Source organism: Halichoeres trimaculatus, unplaced genomic scaffold, assembly GCF_033239565.1.
Source record: "Halichoeres trimaculatus isolate MK-OKI-2021-1 unplaced genomic scaffold, fHalTri1.1 fHalTri1_scaffold_18, whole genome shotgun sequence".
Classification (NCBI taxonomy): Eukaryota; Metazoa; Chordata; class Actinopteri; order Labriformes; family Labridae; genus Halichoeres; species Halichoeres trimaculatus.
Window position 1 is genome coordinate 4859939 of NW_027437196.1, and position 14335 is coordinate 4874273.

General features: G+C 40.5%; 1 protein-coding gene across 1 annotated transcript; it reads left to right on the forward strand.

Annotated features, from left to right (window-relative positions):
• Window positions 1-467: 467 nt before the first annotated feature.
• On the forward strand, window positions 468-13885 carry LOC141807822 (tumor necrosis factor ligand superfamily member 10-like). Its single transcript, XM_074694040.1, has 6 exons — window positions 468-644; window positions 1430-1555; window positions 5703-5748; window positions 7733-7849; window positions 7950-8194; window positions 11525-13885. The coding sequence occupies exons 1-6, from the start codon at window positions 537-539 to the stop codon at window positions 11732-11734; spliced, it is 852 nt and encodes a 283-aa protein (XP_074550141.1). The 5' UTR covers window positions 468-536; the 3' UTR covers window positions 11735-13885.
• Window positions 13886-14335: the final 450 nt, after the last annotated feature.

The following is a 14335-nucleotide window of genomic DNA, read 5'->3' on the forward strand; positions in this document are numbered from 1 at the left end:
GTTTAAATATTTCAGAGTCTGTCTTTAAGCGTGTCAAATGAACATACTTTATTTGATGCAACAATATGAGTAAATGTTCCGTTTCATCTCATGGAAACCTCATATAACTGACGCAGACTTCACTGATAGGTGTTTTCTCTGCTGTAAATCCCAGTCAGAGTTAGATTCAGCTGCTGCACCTCTCTGCGCACGTTTCCAACCTTTATATCTGATCATATTGTGATGTAAAATGTGTTTTTCTCACGGTAAAGCTCACTGCAAAGATCTCCGGCGCTGATACGCGCGTTCACAATAACCTGAAAGGCTATCAGTGTTTGTGCAGCACAGAAATGAAACAATCATCTCTGCAGGAGAAATTCAGAGAGGGAAAAGCTCTTGTTCTGCAGGCCGGCCCCGCCTCCACCGCCTCCTCCTGCCCGCACAGGACGGGGAGGGTAGAAGTAAAGGAGTCCGCTCTCTGCCATTGTTCTTGCTCTGGAGGTCTGGGGACGGGACGGGACGGCGCTGGTCGGGTACCGGACGGCGGGTCTGTCGTTATGACGGGCTCCGGTCCGAAGCTCGGCGTGCTGCTGCTGTTGGCGGTTCTGCTGCAGACTGTGGTCGTCACTATCACCGTGCTGCACTTCACCACGGCTCTGAACTCGGTGAGTACAGTTTGGATTCAGGAGCTGGAGACGCGCGGGGGACTTTACGCATCACCGCGCAGTGCGTAACGCAACTTCTTCAACTTCTCATCGCGTCTGAAAACTTTTTTTATTGCACAAACTTCTGTGCAAGAAGCAGACTGAGCGCTGACAGCTTGTTCTGGCGACTTCAAATTGTTTTAGCGTCCTCCTGTTCTGCTGCTGCGCTCCACGGCACACGTCTGATCCTCGCACAATGCACTTCAGGCCACATTTATTCCTCTTAGAGGGAAAACTGATCACTTCTGCACAATACAACTTCATGCACAGACACACACGCAGCAAACAACAGGGGAAAAGGAAGTAAGAAGTCCTGGCAGCAGTTGCAGAGGTGAACTGCAGCTATTTTTATGATTAGCTGTGATTATCAGGACGAGTTTTCACATAGCTGCATGTGTGTGTATGGTGTGCGTGTGTGTGTGTGTTGGACTCACTCTGCTTGTTTTAGTGAAGCCAGAGTCCCTTGGTTACCTGGATCCAGTCCAGCTCAGCTCTCAGTCTGTGTTTACAAGAGTTAATCATTAGAGCAGCAGCAATATGGGCACATGAAATCCAAACAGATGATAAAATGAGAGGGATGGATTTTTTTCTGAGTGGTTTGGAAAGTTTATGCTTTAAATGTGGTTAAATCATGTGGACAGTGTGTATCAGAGAGAAGCTCAAAGCCTTGAATACCTCCTCAGGGTGTGATTGATGAGAAACTGAGAGAGATTTCTCCTCTAATTGTTCAACGCGCCTCTCTGCAGATGAAGGAGACGTTTGCCAGGAGCAGCGTTTCTTGTCTGACGGGAGCTGATCTGCAGAGCATCACAGTTGTCCGGGGGGATCCGTGCTGGCAGGTCACCCAGCAGCTCCACCTGCTCATAGAAAAGGTACGATGAAAACCAGAACACCTGCACCCACGCTTCTCAAACTTTCAACCTGATGGTAGCCGTCTCTTTGAAGCTGTGTCCAGCATTACATCACCGCCACAGCCTCCACCTATCAGTATTAATGACTCATTGATTATTTGGCCAGATGCAGAGATTTTTGGCGTTTAGAGAGCAATTTTCTTCCCCCTGGGCCTGCTGTGGATCAAAACAAAAAAACCCACACCCACTGGAGTTTGGAGACATGACTAATCCCTCACACTTCATCTGTCAAAGCCACAGAGCTTGTTTTAATATCTTGAGGTCTCCTGTGTTATCAGACTTTACGCAGCAGGGAGTTTCACAGTGAGTTCATCCCTAAATGACGAAAAGTACTAGATCAAAACTCAACATCTGTACGGAGAGCAAAAACAGGAGGGTCACCACCCGCTGCGAAGACATCCCCGCTGCCACTGGGGATGATTTGAGCAAGATTTATTTATCTCTTTACACGCTCATCTGCTCTGGATCAAACTCTTTAACATGTGGCACATCTGTTTGACGTGTGTCACTAAAGGGACTGAGGGTTTTTGGTTTCCTGACCTCCTTGAAGGCATCAGAAATAGATTCAACAAACATTCGAAGAGTGGTTTTCTCAGCAAACTTCAGATCTGTTAGCTCAAAGTGTATCACAAGAAATTCTTTGATTTTGAGATTTGTATCAGTTAAGTTTGATTTCAGAGATCACAATAAGATAAAACTAAGTAAGGAAAAATAGAATAAAAAACAAAAATTAAACAAATTCTTGGGTTGTTGCTGTGGCAGGACGTCCGGCTCTCTCTGCCCCTCTTGAATTCAGCTGCCCACTTTTTCTCAGGTGATAAATCTGGAGCATCATCCCTTGATGTAGCAGCCATGTTGGCTTGACTGTCTTTGGGAGTTAACCTATTTTTTCTGCAGATATTTGAAAGCACCACGGTGCCAAATTTGATCCATATTCACAAAATATCTCTAGTTCTACTTTTCAAAGCCCTCAAACACGACATCAACGTCAAGTTAATCTGAAAAGTCAGAAAAAGTTTAATTTAATAAATGCCAAGTTTCATCACTTTGGGCCAGATATTCAAAGAATTTCGTCCGATTTGGAAATCCCAATTTTTTGCTATCCAGGATCAGATAACCCGTCTCAGTTTCGTGTGGATCACCCTCAAGATTACCTAATCCAGATTACCAGTGCTCTAAATGGGATAACATAACATAATGTGAGCTACCAGCTCTGTGAAGATCAACAGGTAGAAGAGCCAACATGGGGTCCTTGTAGGTGTTTTTTTTATTTTGAGAAAAAAACAAAAACAAAATGAACATAGACATCCACTTCTATTTTAATTTCCTTCATGAGCCCTCATCTGAGTCACAACAAATTAATAAAGAAATCCATATACATACAAGAGCCTTATTTAGCGGTGCTTTTGTGTGAAAGTAACGCGCTGAAAATTCTCTAAATAAAGCGTGAATGCAGGCCGATATCAGATTTTTTCGGTGGGAGTCCGTTTATTTGTGTTTTTGGTCAAGTAAAATATGGCCCCGTCTGAGTGCAGAGGAAACCGGCAGAGGAGCAGGGAGGGGGTGTTTTGCAGGGATAAGGCTAAATAAATTACGGTAGTGTTATCAATTCATGATATGTATTAATTTTCTCATCAATTAATATTGATGCAAAATTATCCAACGTTTACATAATTTTTAAACAATTAAAAGTATACATGCGATTTATGTTCGGTTTTTCCAAGGCAAGCTATTCCGTATTACACTGCGCACGAGCGACTGAGCACCGTGAGACCGCAGCCTGCGAAGCTGCAGTTGGACCCTTCTCACAAATACTACATTTACACACTAGTCCGAACTGTTACTCCTTCACAGTAGAAGCCAGAGAAGATTGTAGACTGTTCAATATGATTTATGCTGCATGGAGGCACAGCCTTAAAAAAATCATTGTGTCAGTAGTTTTCAAGCAAAAATGTAACAAACTTGGGGTAAAGTTTCCCATATTTCAGGATTAATCATTTCCTGCTGTAGTTAAGAATGACAGTCTTCAGATTTTGAAGGTCTAAAGTCACTCTACATTAATAATATAAAATTCTTTTGCATTCTTACAGATGTTAAATTGAAAGGAGATTATAAACGTGAATTTAGCACAAATAACAGTTATAAATAAGTTGCATTATATATTGATATGAGTTCCCTCTGAGCAATATATTGTGACATAATGAATACAGCTGAATCAAGACCTGAACACAGACTGTAAAAAAATGGACGTCATCTTGCTCGGCGCGAAGTGAGGTCTCCAGAGAAACTGCTCCCCCTGGTGGCTGGCTGCAGTGTAGGTTTAAAAATCTGTCTCTCCAGTCATTCCAGATGGGCTGTGGTCAAACTTTAAAAAATTAATACACCTCATAGAAATGTTTCTCTTGTCTGATTGTTGTGGTGATTTGAAGATATCATTTTGCTGCCATGTATCCAAGTCCTCTTTTTTTCTGAAAAGTTTCGTTTTCATTAGTTAGACGAGGTTAAAAACGAGGCTTTACGTAACGTTTAATGGTGATTGACAGCTGCCGTTCTCATGTATTTTTTTCGGGGATTGTAAAATATGTTGGGAGGTAGAGTCAGGAAGTGATTAGACTCTCGAAAGAAAATAAATAATTATTATTTTTGTCACCCAGCTCCACTCAGATTCTCCCAGAATCCCTCATTGTCTCTACTGCGCAGAATCTGGCTCCAAACTGCTACAATGGTGGCGCCTGAAACGGCGGTATTTTGGCTTCAAAACCGTACAATGATTAATGGCGGAGCCACGCTGTCCACTCTTTATACAGTCAATGGACCTGACAGATTATGTTGCAAATTTGCAACAACAGGCATCAAGGGGTTAGTTTATTATTTTTTAAAATCCCTAAATTGGTCAAAATTGAAGCTTCAAGCTGTTTAAATTGAGTCTGAACAAAAAGGTTGAACTCAGAGTTAAACAGATTTTACTCAAAATTGTTGCATGAGATGTCAAAGCCTCAAAGCTGAACTAAAGGAAGCTCAGAGGAGACTTTCCGGGGAAGAATCTCTGTAATTATTATTAATGTTATCATCATTTGGAGATTCCTGAGCTCTGAACAAGAGCAGCAGCAGAAAAATGCCGAAATGATCCAAATCAGTGTCTGCAGACGCACAATGAGCTCCTTCATAGCTGGAGATGAGATGTGATCCGGTGAGGTTTAATCAGCACAGGAATGCGTTCACCTGCCCGGCTCTCATATTCTCCCACACGCTCGTTCAGGAGTTAGTCCTCCTCCCGGTTCGCTGGGAGTTTGTCTGTTTGTTCAGGTCCTCCTCCCCTCAGACCTCCCTCTCCTCTGACTTTGCTGGCTATTTTCTGACTCAGCTGCGGGATTAAATTTAGTTCAGAACACAAACATGACGCTGGGAGAGTCTGACCCACAGCATCGCTCTGTTTTCTTGACTCAGGTCACAGGATGATGCACATTTCAGGGTCATGTGAAGCTGATTGTTAAGTTTTCTATTGTATTATCTGTGGGGGAACAGACAGTTTCACTCAGCAGCATGTCATCTCCTCTCACCCTGAAGCTTCAAAATCAACTGTTTTCACGTTTTTTCAATTTATTGTAAGTTTTAGTCGTGATCTCGCCCAGAATTCAGATTGTTTTCATCAGTTTGGCAGAAGTTTCCTCTTTTGGAGTCGAAACATTTGGGTACAGGAACAAGAAACACAAGAAGGAGAGGATCTGTTACTGACCTGAACATGAGGCTTCTCAAAAAACTTCCTGATCCTGACTCCAACAGGGATCAGGTTTAAAGTCTGGGCAGATCGTGTTTATTTGTTACTTCCCTGTTTTCTTTCCTTTCTTTTTTTAAATCATGTGGGTTTCGTTAGTTTCTTTGTCCAGAATGGATATTGTTATTGCTCCACGGGTATGTTCTCACTTTAATAACACAACCCTGTCTCACAGCTGAACTTCGAAAGCGTCATTTGTTCCAGCATCTCTGCTGATAAATAAAAATATTCAGTGTTTTTTTAAGCTTCTGTGGCGACTTTTTAACCGGATATAACACACATAAAATTACAAACAATAGCTTTAAATCTGTATTTCTGATTTTTCTTCTGCAGTCTTTGTCTCAGCGTTACCAAAGGCAGATTTCATCAGCCGTAAGAGGTAAGACAGCATGAAGATGAGTCTTTCTTCTTAAATATACACTCACCAGCCACTTTATTAGGTAGACCTTTCTAGTACCAGGTTGGACCCCCTTTGCCTTCAGAACTGCCTTAATCCTTAGTGGCATAGACTCAACAAGGTCCTGGAAACATTCCTCAGAGAGTTTGGTCCATATTGACATGATAGCATCACACAGTTGCTGCAGATTTGTCGTCTGAACATCCATGATGAGAATCTCCCGTTCCACCACATCCCAAAGGTGCTCTATTGGATTGAGATCTGGGGACTGTGGAGGACATTTGAGTACAGGGAACTCATTGTCATGTTGAAGAAAGCAGTCTGAGATGATTCCAGCTTTATGACATGGAGCGTTATCCTGTTGGAAGTAGCCATCAGAAGATGGGTACACTGTGCTCATAAAGGGATGGACATGGTCAGCAACAATACTCAGGTAGGCTGTGGACTTTAAACCATGCTCAGTTGGTACTAAGGGGCCCAAAGTGAGCCAAGAAAATATCCCCCACACCATTACACCAGCAGCAGCAGCCTGAACCGTTGATACAAGGCAGGATGGATCCATGCTTTCATGTTGTTGAGGCCAAATTCTGACCCTACCATCTGAATGTGGAGCAGAAATCCAGACTCATCAGACCAGGCAACGTTTCTCCAATCTTCTATTGTCCAGTTTTGGTGTTGCTGTGTGAATTGTAGCCTCAGTTTCCTGTTCTTAGCTGACAGGAGGGTCACCCGGTGTGGTCTTCTGCTGCTGTAGCCCATCTGCCTCAAGGTTGGACGTGTTGTGTGTTCAGAGATGCTCTTCTGCAGACCTCGGTTGTAACCAGTGGTTATTTGAGTTACTGTTGCCTTTCTATCAGCTCCAACCAGTCTGTCCATTCTCCTCTGACCTCTGGCATCAACAGAACTGCTGCTCACTGGATATTTTCTCTTTTTGGGACCATTCTCTGTAAACCCTAGAGATGGTTGTGGGTTAAAATCCCAGTAGATCAGCAGTTTCTGAAATACTCAGACCAACAACCATGCCACATTCAAAGTCTCTTAAATCACCTTTCTTCCCCATTCTGATGCTCACTTTGAACTGCAGCAGATCGTCTTGACCATGTCTACATGTCTAAATGCATTGAGTTGCAGCCATGTGATTGGCTGATTAGAAATTCGCATTAACGAGCAGTTGGACAGGTGTGCCTTATAAAGTGGCTGGTGAGTGTATATCAAAACAACGTTTCTGTCTTTTATTCTGTCTTAGTCTTAAAATATTTGCACGTTTTTGTCTGCTGTTTGAGAGGAACTGTAATTTTCAAGAAAAGTGCCGTCAAAATTAATAAAATCATCAACCTGTCATGTCCCAATAGCTTCAAAATCCACTGTTTGACCCCAGACTGCTCTGAAACCTGCTACAAGGCTTGGACACTAAACAAAGAAACACAAAACCATCAGAGCTGTTTTTGCTAATTTACGCTCCCTCCCAGTTTGTTTTAGAAAGATGAGAGCGTATTTCTGATAATCACTTTGGCAGGAGTCTAAAGTGGACAGAGTTTGCATTCAGGGTGCCAAATGTCTGAAACAATCCGCTTGAGGAAATTAGGGCAGCCGAGTCTGAGATCTTTTCTAAACTCCTTCAAACAAACCGTGAGCGCAGAGCTTTTCCCCCCATCTGAGGAGATTTCTAACTTCCTTTGGCTGTCTTCAATTTCCCTTCAAAATATGTTTTTAGTCTGTTTCGAAAGTTTCAAACAGTATCTGTAACTTTTTAAAAATGAGGGACAGTGTGACTTATCTTTTGATATTTCGCTGCCTTCCAGGATCACGCTGTGCCACATATTTTACAAAGTGCTCTTCAAACAGAACATTATTAAAACTGGGTTTTTAGGGGTGTGATGTCAATAAAGCGTTTTCTTCTCTTTCTGTTTGGTTTTCAAAGAGTGTGCTCTCATTTTTAATCTGGTTTCTCATGTTTTCCCGTAAGATGAGGTGTCCCGGGTGCTGCCCTCTCTTGTGATGGTGGACAGAACTTCACCTCGTCCCAAAGTTGCAGCCCATGTCACCGGCAGCTTTGTGCCCAAACTGGAGCAAGCGGATGGAGGTGAGTCCAGCAGAAATCATCAGGTCTCTGAATGAAGCAGAATTTAAAGATTAAGTTTGGAGTCATGTTGATATAAAACATTTTCTGTGTCTCTGCTCAGCTCCGGTCCCTGCTAGTCGTCGGGTTCAGGGCCAGAAGATTTCGTGGTGGGAGGGACAGAAGGGGCTTGCGTTCCTACAGGACGTCCAGCTGGTGGATGGAGAGTTGGTGGTGCCACAACCTGGCCTCTACTACGTCTACGCCCAGACCTACTTCAGGCACACCCACTCCCTGGAGGAGGAGGGTGAGGAGGGCGAGGAGGCGGAGGACCGGGGGAGGCCACTGCTGCAGTACGTCTATAAAAAGGTAGATACTTGCTTTTTTGTCATTGTCGTAAGGTTTGTCTCGAATTTTAATCCGTCTCATCAGCGACGATTTTACAGCAAAGTTTCTTCCACTCACCTCTTCTGTGTCAAGGCTTGATAATGCATCATGATAGTTTTACTATTGTAATTATCTAATTAGCCATGAAGAAGTTCTAAAAGTGTAAAGTGACTTAATGCAACGTTTAGCACAATGTAAAGTCCTGCATTTTAAAATACTGCAACGTAAAGTAACACAACACTTAATACAGCAATGTAAATTAACAAAACAGCAACTTAATGGTAAATAATAAAACTGTATGTCAAGTAATGAATCATGTCAAAAGATTGACACAACACAACATAACTGTATGTAATGCAACATTTAGTAAAGTAATATTATGTAAAGTAACTTCATGCCACGTACAGTATCATAATGTAAAGTTTTGCAAAGTCAAAAAAGCAAAGTATTACAATGTAATACATCGCAATGTAAAGTTTCGTATGGTGTATGGAGACGTAAAGTATCAGAAGGTAAAACATTGCAACATAAAGTTTTGCAATGTAAAGCAACGCAAAGTAAAGCATTCAGACATAAAGTATCACAACGTAATTTATCGCAACATAACGTATCGCGAAATAATGTATCCCAACCTAATGTATCACAACGTAACTTATCGCAACGTATAACGTAACGTATCAGGACGACAAGTATCACAACCCAACGTATTGCAACGTAACGTATCACAACATAACGTATCCCAAAGTAACGTATCGCAACGTATCGCAACGTAACTTATCGCAACGTATCGTATCGCAACGTAACGTATCGCAACGTATCGTATCGCAACGTATCGTATCGCAACGTATCGTATCGCAACGAAACGTATCGCAACATAACGTATCGCAACATAACGTATCGCAACATAACGTATCGCAACATAACGTATCGCAAAGTAACATATCGCAACGTATCGCAACGTAACTTATCGCAACGTAACGTATAACGACGTAACGTATAACGACGTAACGTATAACGACGTAACGTATAACGACGTAACGTATAACGACGTAACGTATAACGACGTTACGTATAACGACGTTACGTATAACGACGCTACGTATAACAACGCAACGTATAACAACGCAAAGTATAACAACGCAACGTATAACAACGCAACGTATAACAACGCAACGTATAACAACGTAACGTTTAACAACGTAACGTATAACAACATAAGGTATAACAACGTAACGTATAACAACGTAACGTATAACAACGTAACGTATAACAACGTAACGTATCACATTGTGACGTATCACAAAATAACGTATCACAAAATAACGTATCACAAAATAACGTATCACAACGTAAAGCAGCATTCAAACATAATTTATCACAATGTATAGTTTCACAAAGTAAAGTATCACAAAGTAAAGTATTGCAAAGTTTAGCATTGTATCGCTAAGAATTGTAACTTAGCCTAACTTAAGATAACTTTACAAAGCTTAATGTTTAGTCACATAAAAATGAGTTTTATAACCATAAGTTAAGTAAAACAATGTTAATGAATAATAATAAATGTTTTTCACTTTAAAAACCTACTTCAGCTAACATTACAAAGAACAAGGTTATAGAACTCATAATAACTACATTGCAGATAATGCTGCAATATCACATGACACGTTTCATTATGTGCTGTTGTGTTTTGTCCTTTTTAAGTTTACAAATTGTGAAGTATTGTTTTACATTGTAAGATCTCATATCAGATTACAAAAATTGTCAAATCCCTTGAGGAAAAGTACTTAACGTTTTAAAATTGTGTGTCATGTAAAAGCTATGTGAAATAGCTTTAAATACAAATGTGACGTGCAAAACCAGTTAGTGTGGAATTTGGCGCCCCCTGTTGACAAATTTTATACTATGTAGTCCCATCCATTGTGTATGTAAGACATTTTTGGTCAAGTTTAAAAGTTAAAGTTTAGGTTGCTCAATGGCAGAAAAATCAAAGCAGAAAATGGTCCAAACCTCCACATTCTTTCAAATAAACAACACTAACGTAAGAACTGAGAGGGTTAAAGTCGAGAGTTGTACGAAATTTGAGCGTACATGGAAACATAAAAGGAGACTTCTTTATACTGAAGGAGATATAAGAGGAACAACCAGGAAACATGGAAGCAATAATGAAACATCCATGGGACAAACTCTGTCCGAATGACAGTTAATGAAAGACAATACGTGTAAATGGTTTGCATCTCGCTAATGGCACCCGGTCTCATCTCCAACTCCTTTCAGGATGGTTTCCATTTTAGTGTTTGTGTATTAAAGGAGCTGTTAATCAATTTGGACATCATATTATTCCCTCAGACCCTGTGCTTTGAATTATCCCCAGATGGGTCACAGATGTCTCCTTTCTCAGAGCGCTCCTTGCGTTTTATGTTTTATTTTGTCTCACCAAAACAAAATAAAGACCGGGAGAGCTGTCTCAACCAGATGATTAATAACTTTATTTTCAGCTCAGGCCGATGGACCACGTGACTTTGACTTTAGATCACTTATTTCACCTCGAGGTAAAAAGTCCTGTTCTTGCATGATGTATTATTTCAGCAGCTCTGCAGTTCAGGGTCTCATCAAGACGTCTTTTTGAGTCGTTTTGGAGCCCATGCAGTGATGTCCACTACAGAGTCATGTCTGTTTTTGCAGCGCTGCTCACATCCAGTATTTGTCTCTCACAATTGAAGTGAACCTTATTTTTGCTAACCTGTTCAACACCAACTTTGTTAGAGTGGGAGTATTCCTCTAAGTGTGTTTTATATTCAGCACTTTACAACATTTTTGGTGTTTATAGGTTTTTTTTAGTGTTTGTAGGCATCAAATTCAAAACCCACATTAAGTTTTAATGAACCACTGAACTGTTTTGGTTTTGTCTTTCCGCTGTTTCTAATTAAATATTGGATTAAATAATGTGCAAACAATCAAATTCTGCTTTTAATCAACATTTTACCCAACTCCTTAAGTAGGAGTCATAAAAACTCAAGGATATTCACTTTTTTCCTGAATTAAGAACACTTTAGCGCTTTAATCCACACTGATTTTGCCGAGCTGTGGTCTGAGGAACAATCCAAAACATTTGAACTGTAAGTTTTAAGAGCAGCAGTAAAAGGAAAAACATTTGCCAAGAGGCTTTTAGATCCCCCAAACACTTCAAAGGATTAAAGTAGATTGTTTTTATTGTTTTCTTCTTTTTTCAGTCAGAGGGTGTTGGTGTATTGTCTAAATTAGTTGCTGTTGCTGTTGTTGGGGCCTTTTACTCACCTCTCCTGCCTCCTCCAGGTGAGCTCTTATCCAGTCCCCATCCTGCTGATGAAGACGAGCCGAACCTCCTGCTGGTCCCGCGGCTCTCAGTTTTCCCTGCACTCCGCCCACCAGGGGGGGCTGTTCCCGCTGACCACCGGTGACCGCCTGTTTGTAACTGTGACCAACGCCTCTGCGGTGGACATGGACGAGAAAAGCAGCTTCTTCGGGGCATTTCTCATCAGCTAAGACTCGGATCTGTGAACACTTCACTTTTTTATTTTTGGGACAGATGATCTGTCCGGTGAAACTTTGAGACTCCACCTGTGAATGAACCCCGAAAAAAAAAAAAAAAAAACTGTGACTCATTTAGAAATCTTTTCAGGATCACACACAACCACAATCAAACAAACTGATGGAGTCCAACTCCAAGAGAAGGTTTAGTGGGTGTAAATAAAAGCAATTAGCGTTTTAAGGACAGAATTCTGTGTTTAAAGGGGCTGAATTTTAGAATTTACAATACTCATACGTGAGAATTTCTGCCTAATTTTACAAAAACAGGACCTGATGCAAAAACTTTTACCAAAGGCTAGTAATCTTTGCCAAACCAGACATGAGTAATTTCTTCTGCTATTTTTGACGCATTACACCGCGTTAAGTTTTACATTTTACTCGCTCGGTTTGAAAAGCATCTGTAAAAACAGCCGTTAGCAACTTAAAACCATAGGCTTTAAAAAAAATAGATGTCATCTTGCTCGGCTCTAAGTGAGGTCGCCACAAAAACTGCTCCCCCTGGTGGCTGGCTACAGCATAGCTCAAAAAATCCATCTCCCCAGTCATTCCAGATGGGCTGTGATGAAACTCTAAAAAATTAATACACCTCACAGAAATGTTTTTCAGGTCTGATTGTTGTGGTGATTTGAAGATATTATTTGACTGTCTTGTATTCAAGTCCTCTTTTTTTTCCGAAAAGTTTTCATTAGTTATAAGAGGTAAAAAATGAGACTTTATGTCACGTTTGGTGATGATTGACAGCTGCTGTTCTTGTGTGTTTTTTTCGGGGATTGTAAAATATGTTGGGAGGTAGAAACAAGAAATGATAAGACTCGCAAAAGAAAACAATAGTTATTATTTTTGTCACCCGCTCCACTCAGATTCTCCCAGAATCCCTCACAGTCTCTCCAGCACAGAATTTTGGCTTCAAAACAATGATAAATACAGTCTATGCTAAAAACTTGTGGAGCTGCCCAATGCAGGTTTGAGGCACTCTACTTCTAGTTAATCTTAATTTGAGTTCATGCAAAGATGTAAATATTCAGTTCTGTTTTATACTTTCAGTTTTTTAAATGTGTCTAAAAATTGTTGGCGAGGATTCTTCTAGAAACTCTCTTCTGCTCTCGATGAACTTGCTCTGTTTAAATGTTGTGTAAAGTTAGGAGAGCTGTGGCCTTCATAGAAACATCAACTCGGCCTCGCTAAATTTGTGCAGCACATTTTATAAACAACACTCTGAGCTTATCGAGCTCTGTTTCTGTTGGCAGGATCGCCGTGTGTCTCCTTCAGCTGTCTCTATCATAGTGCATCCATCATAGATTTCCAAAGAGTTCATTAAGGACTCCCTACGGGCTGTAGCCTTTCACATTCATGTCATGTTGGATTTACTGTGTGTTTGACTTTGAAACATCTTCAGTATGACAAAACTAGAAATAATATTCGAGGACGTATGAGTGATTGAGCTTATTTTTTATTTTGTAGTCAGAAGTCATGGGATTTTTTTATTATTCTTAAGACTACAAGGCCGAATCTCATGTCAATAACTAATAGCTATTATGGCGTGAGAGGCCTTGTAGTGAAGACCAACAAACAAAAATCATAAAATGATTGATGAGCGCGAGAAGAAATCGCACATGGTCAAATGATTTTTTATTGCAAAATTAAAAGCAAAAGAAGATGTTTTAAAGTTTCAACATCACAGATGTTCTTCAAATATGAAATGTTGCTGCTCTCAATGCAGAACGCTTGTAAATAACTCAAATAACAGATTTTCCTCCTCAATTTTCACCTGAATGTAGAAATTTCTGTGTTTGATGTGTTTTTACCCACATTTTATGACCAAAGACTTCTCTAGAAGATTTTTTGTAGCTCTGTTGTTGACGTATTGTGAGGCTGGTGTTCAGAGTAACCTGAGAGCATAATCCTGTAAAAACAGTACCTTATGTTCAGCCTCCATTTGGAGTAAGTGGAAACATCCATCTGCAGTCAGAAAAACTTCAAACAGTTGAGCGGCTTCAAAGAATAAAGATGTTTTAAATTTGGTTTACCTGATACACAAAAAATGAATGTGAATGTAAATAATCAGGTGATTTTTTTTGTAAATATGTGAAATAAAGAAGTCATAACCCAGCTCATATTTGATAAGTCAGATTGTGAATGCTTGAGCCAACTGATACTCTGCTCACTCTAATCTGTATCAGCATTTGTTTTTACAGATAACAAAGTGTGCTATTTTAGTCCTGTTAGGTAAGGTGCCAGAAGTCTGTCAGAGTCTCTGGCTGTTTTCCGAACCACCTACTACACCAGTAGTGCCTACTGTTTTAGCTGAATATCAGTTTGTAGTAGTCAGTATACGAAAACTTGCAAAATCTGCAGTATACTAAAAATCCCCGGACGTCCTACTGATCCAGGAAAATTTCTCAGTATGCAACGGACCAATCTATCTGGCATACTGTTTCCCATAATGCACGGTACTTATGCAGTTTGTCTATTTGGGTAGCAGGTTTTGGCGAATTACCACCATCTACTGGAAATAGTCAGTATTACAACTACAATACAACAACACTAAAGTTAAGT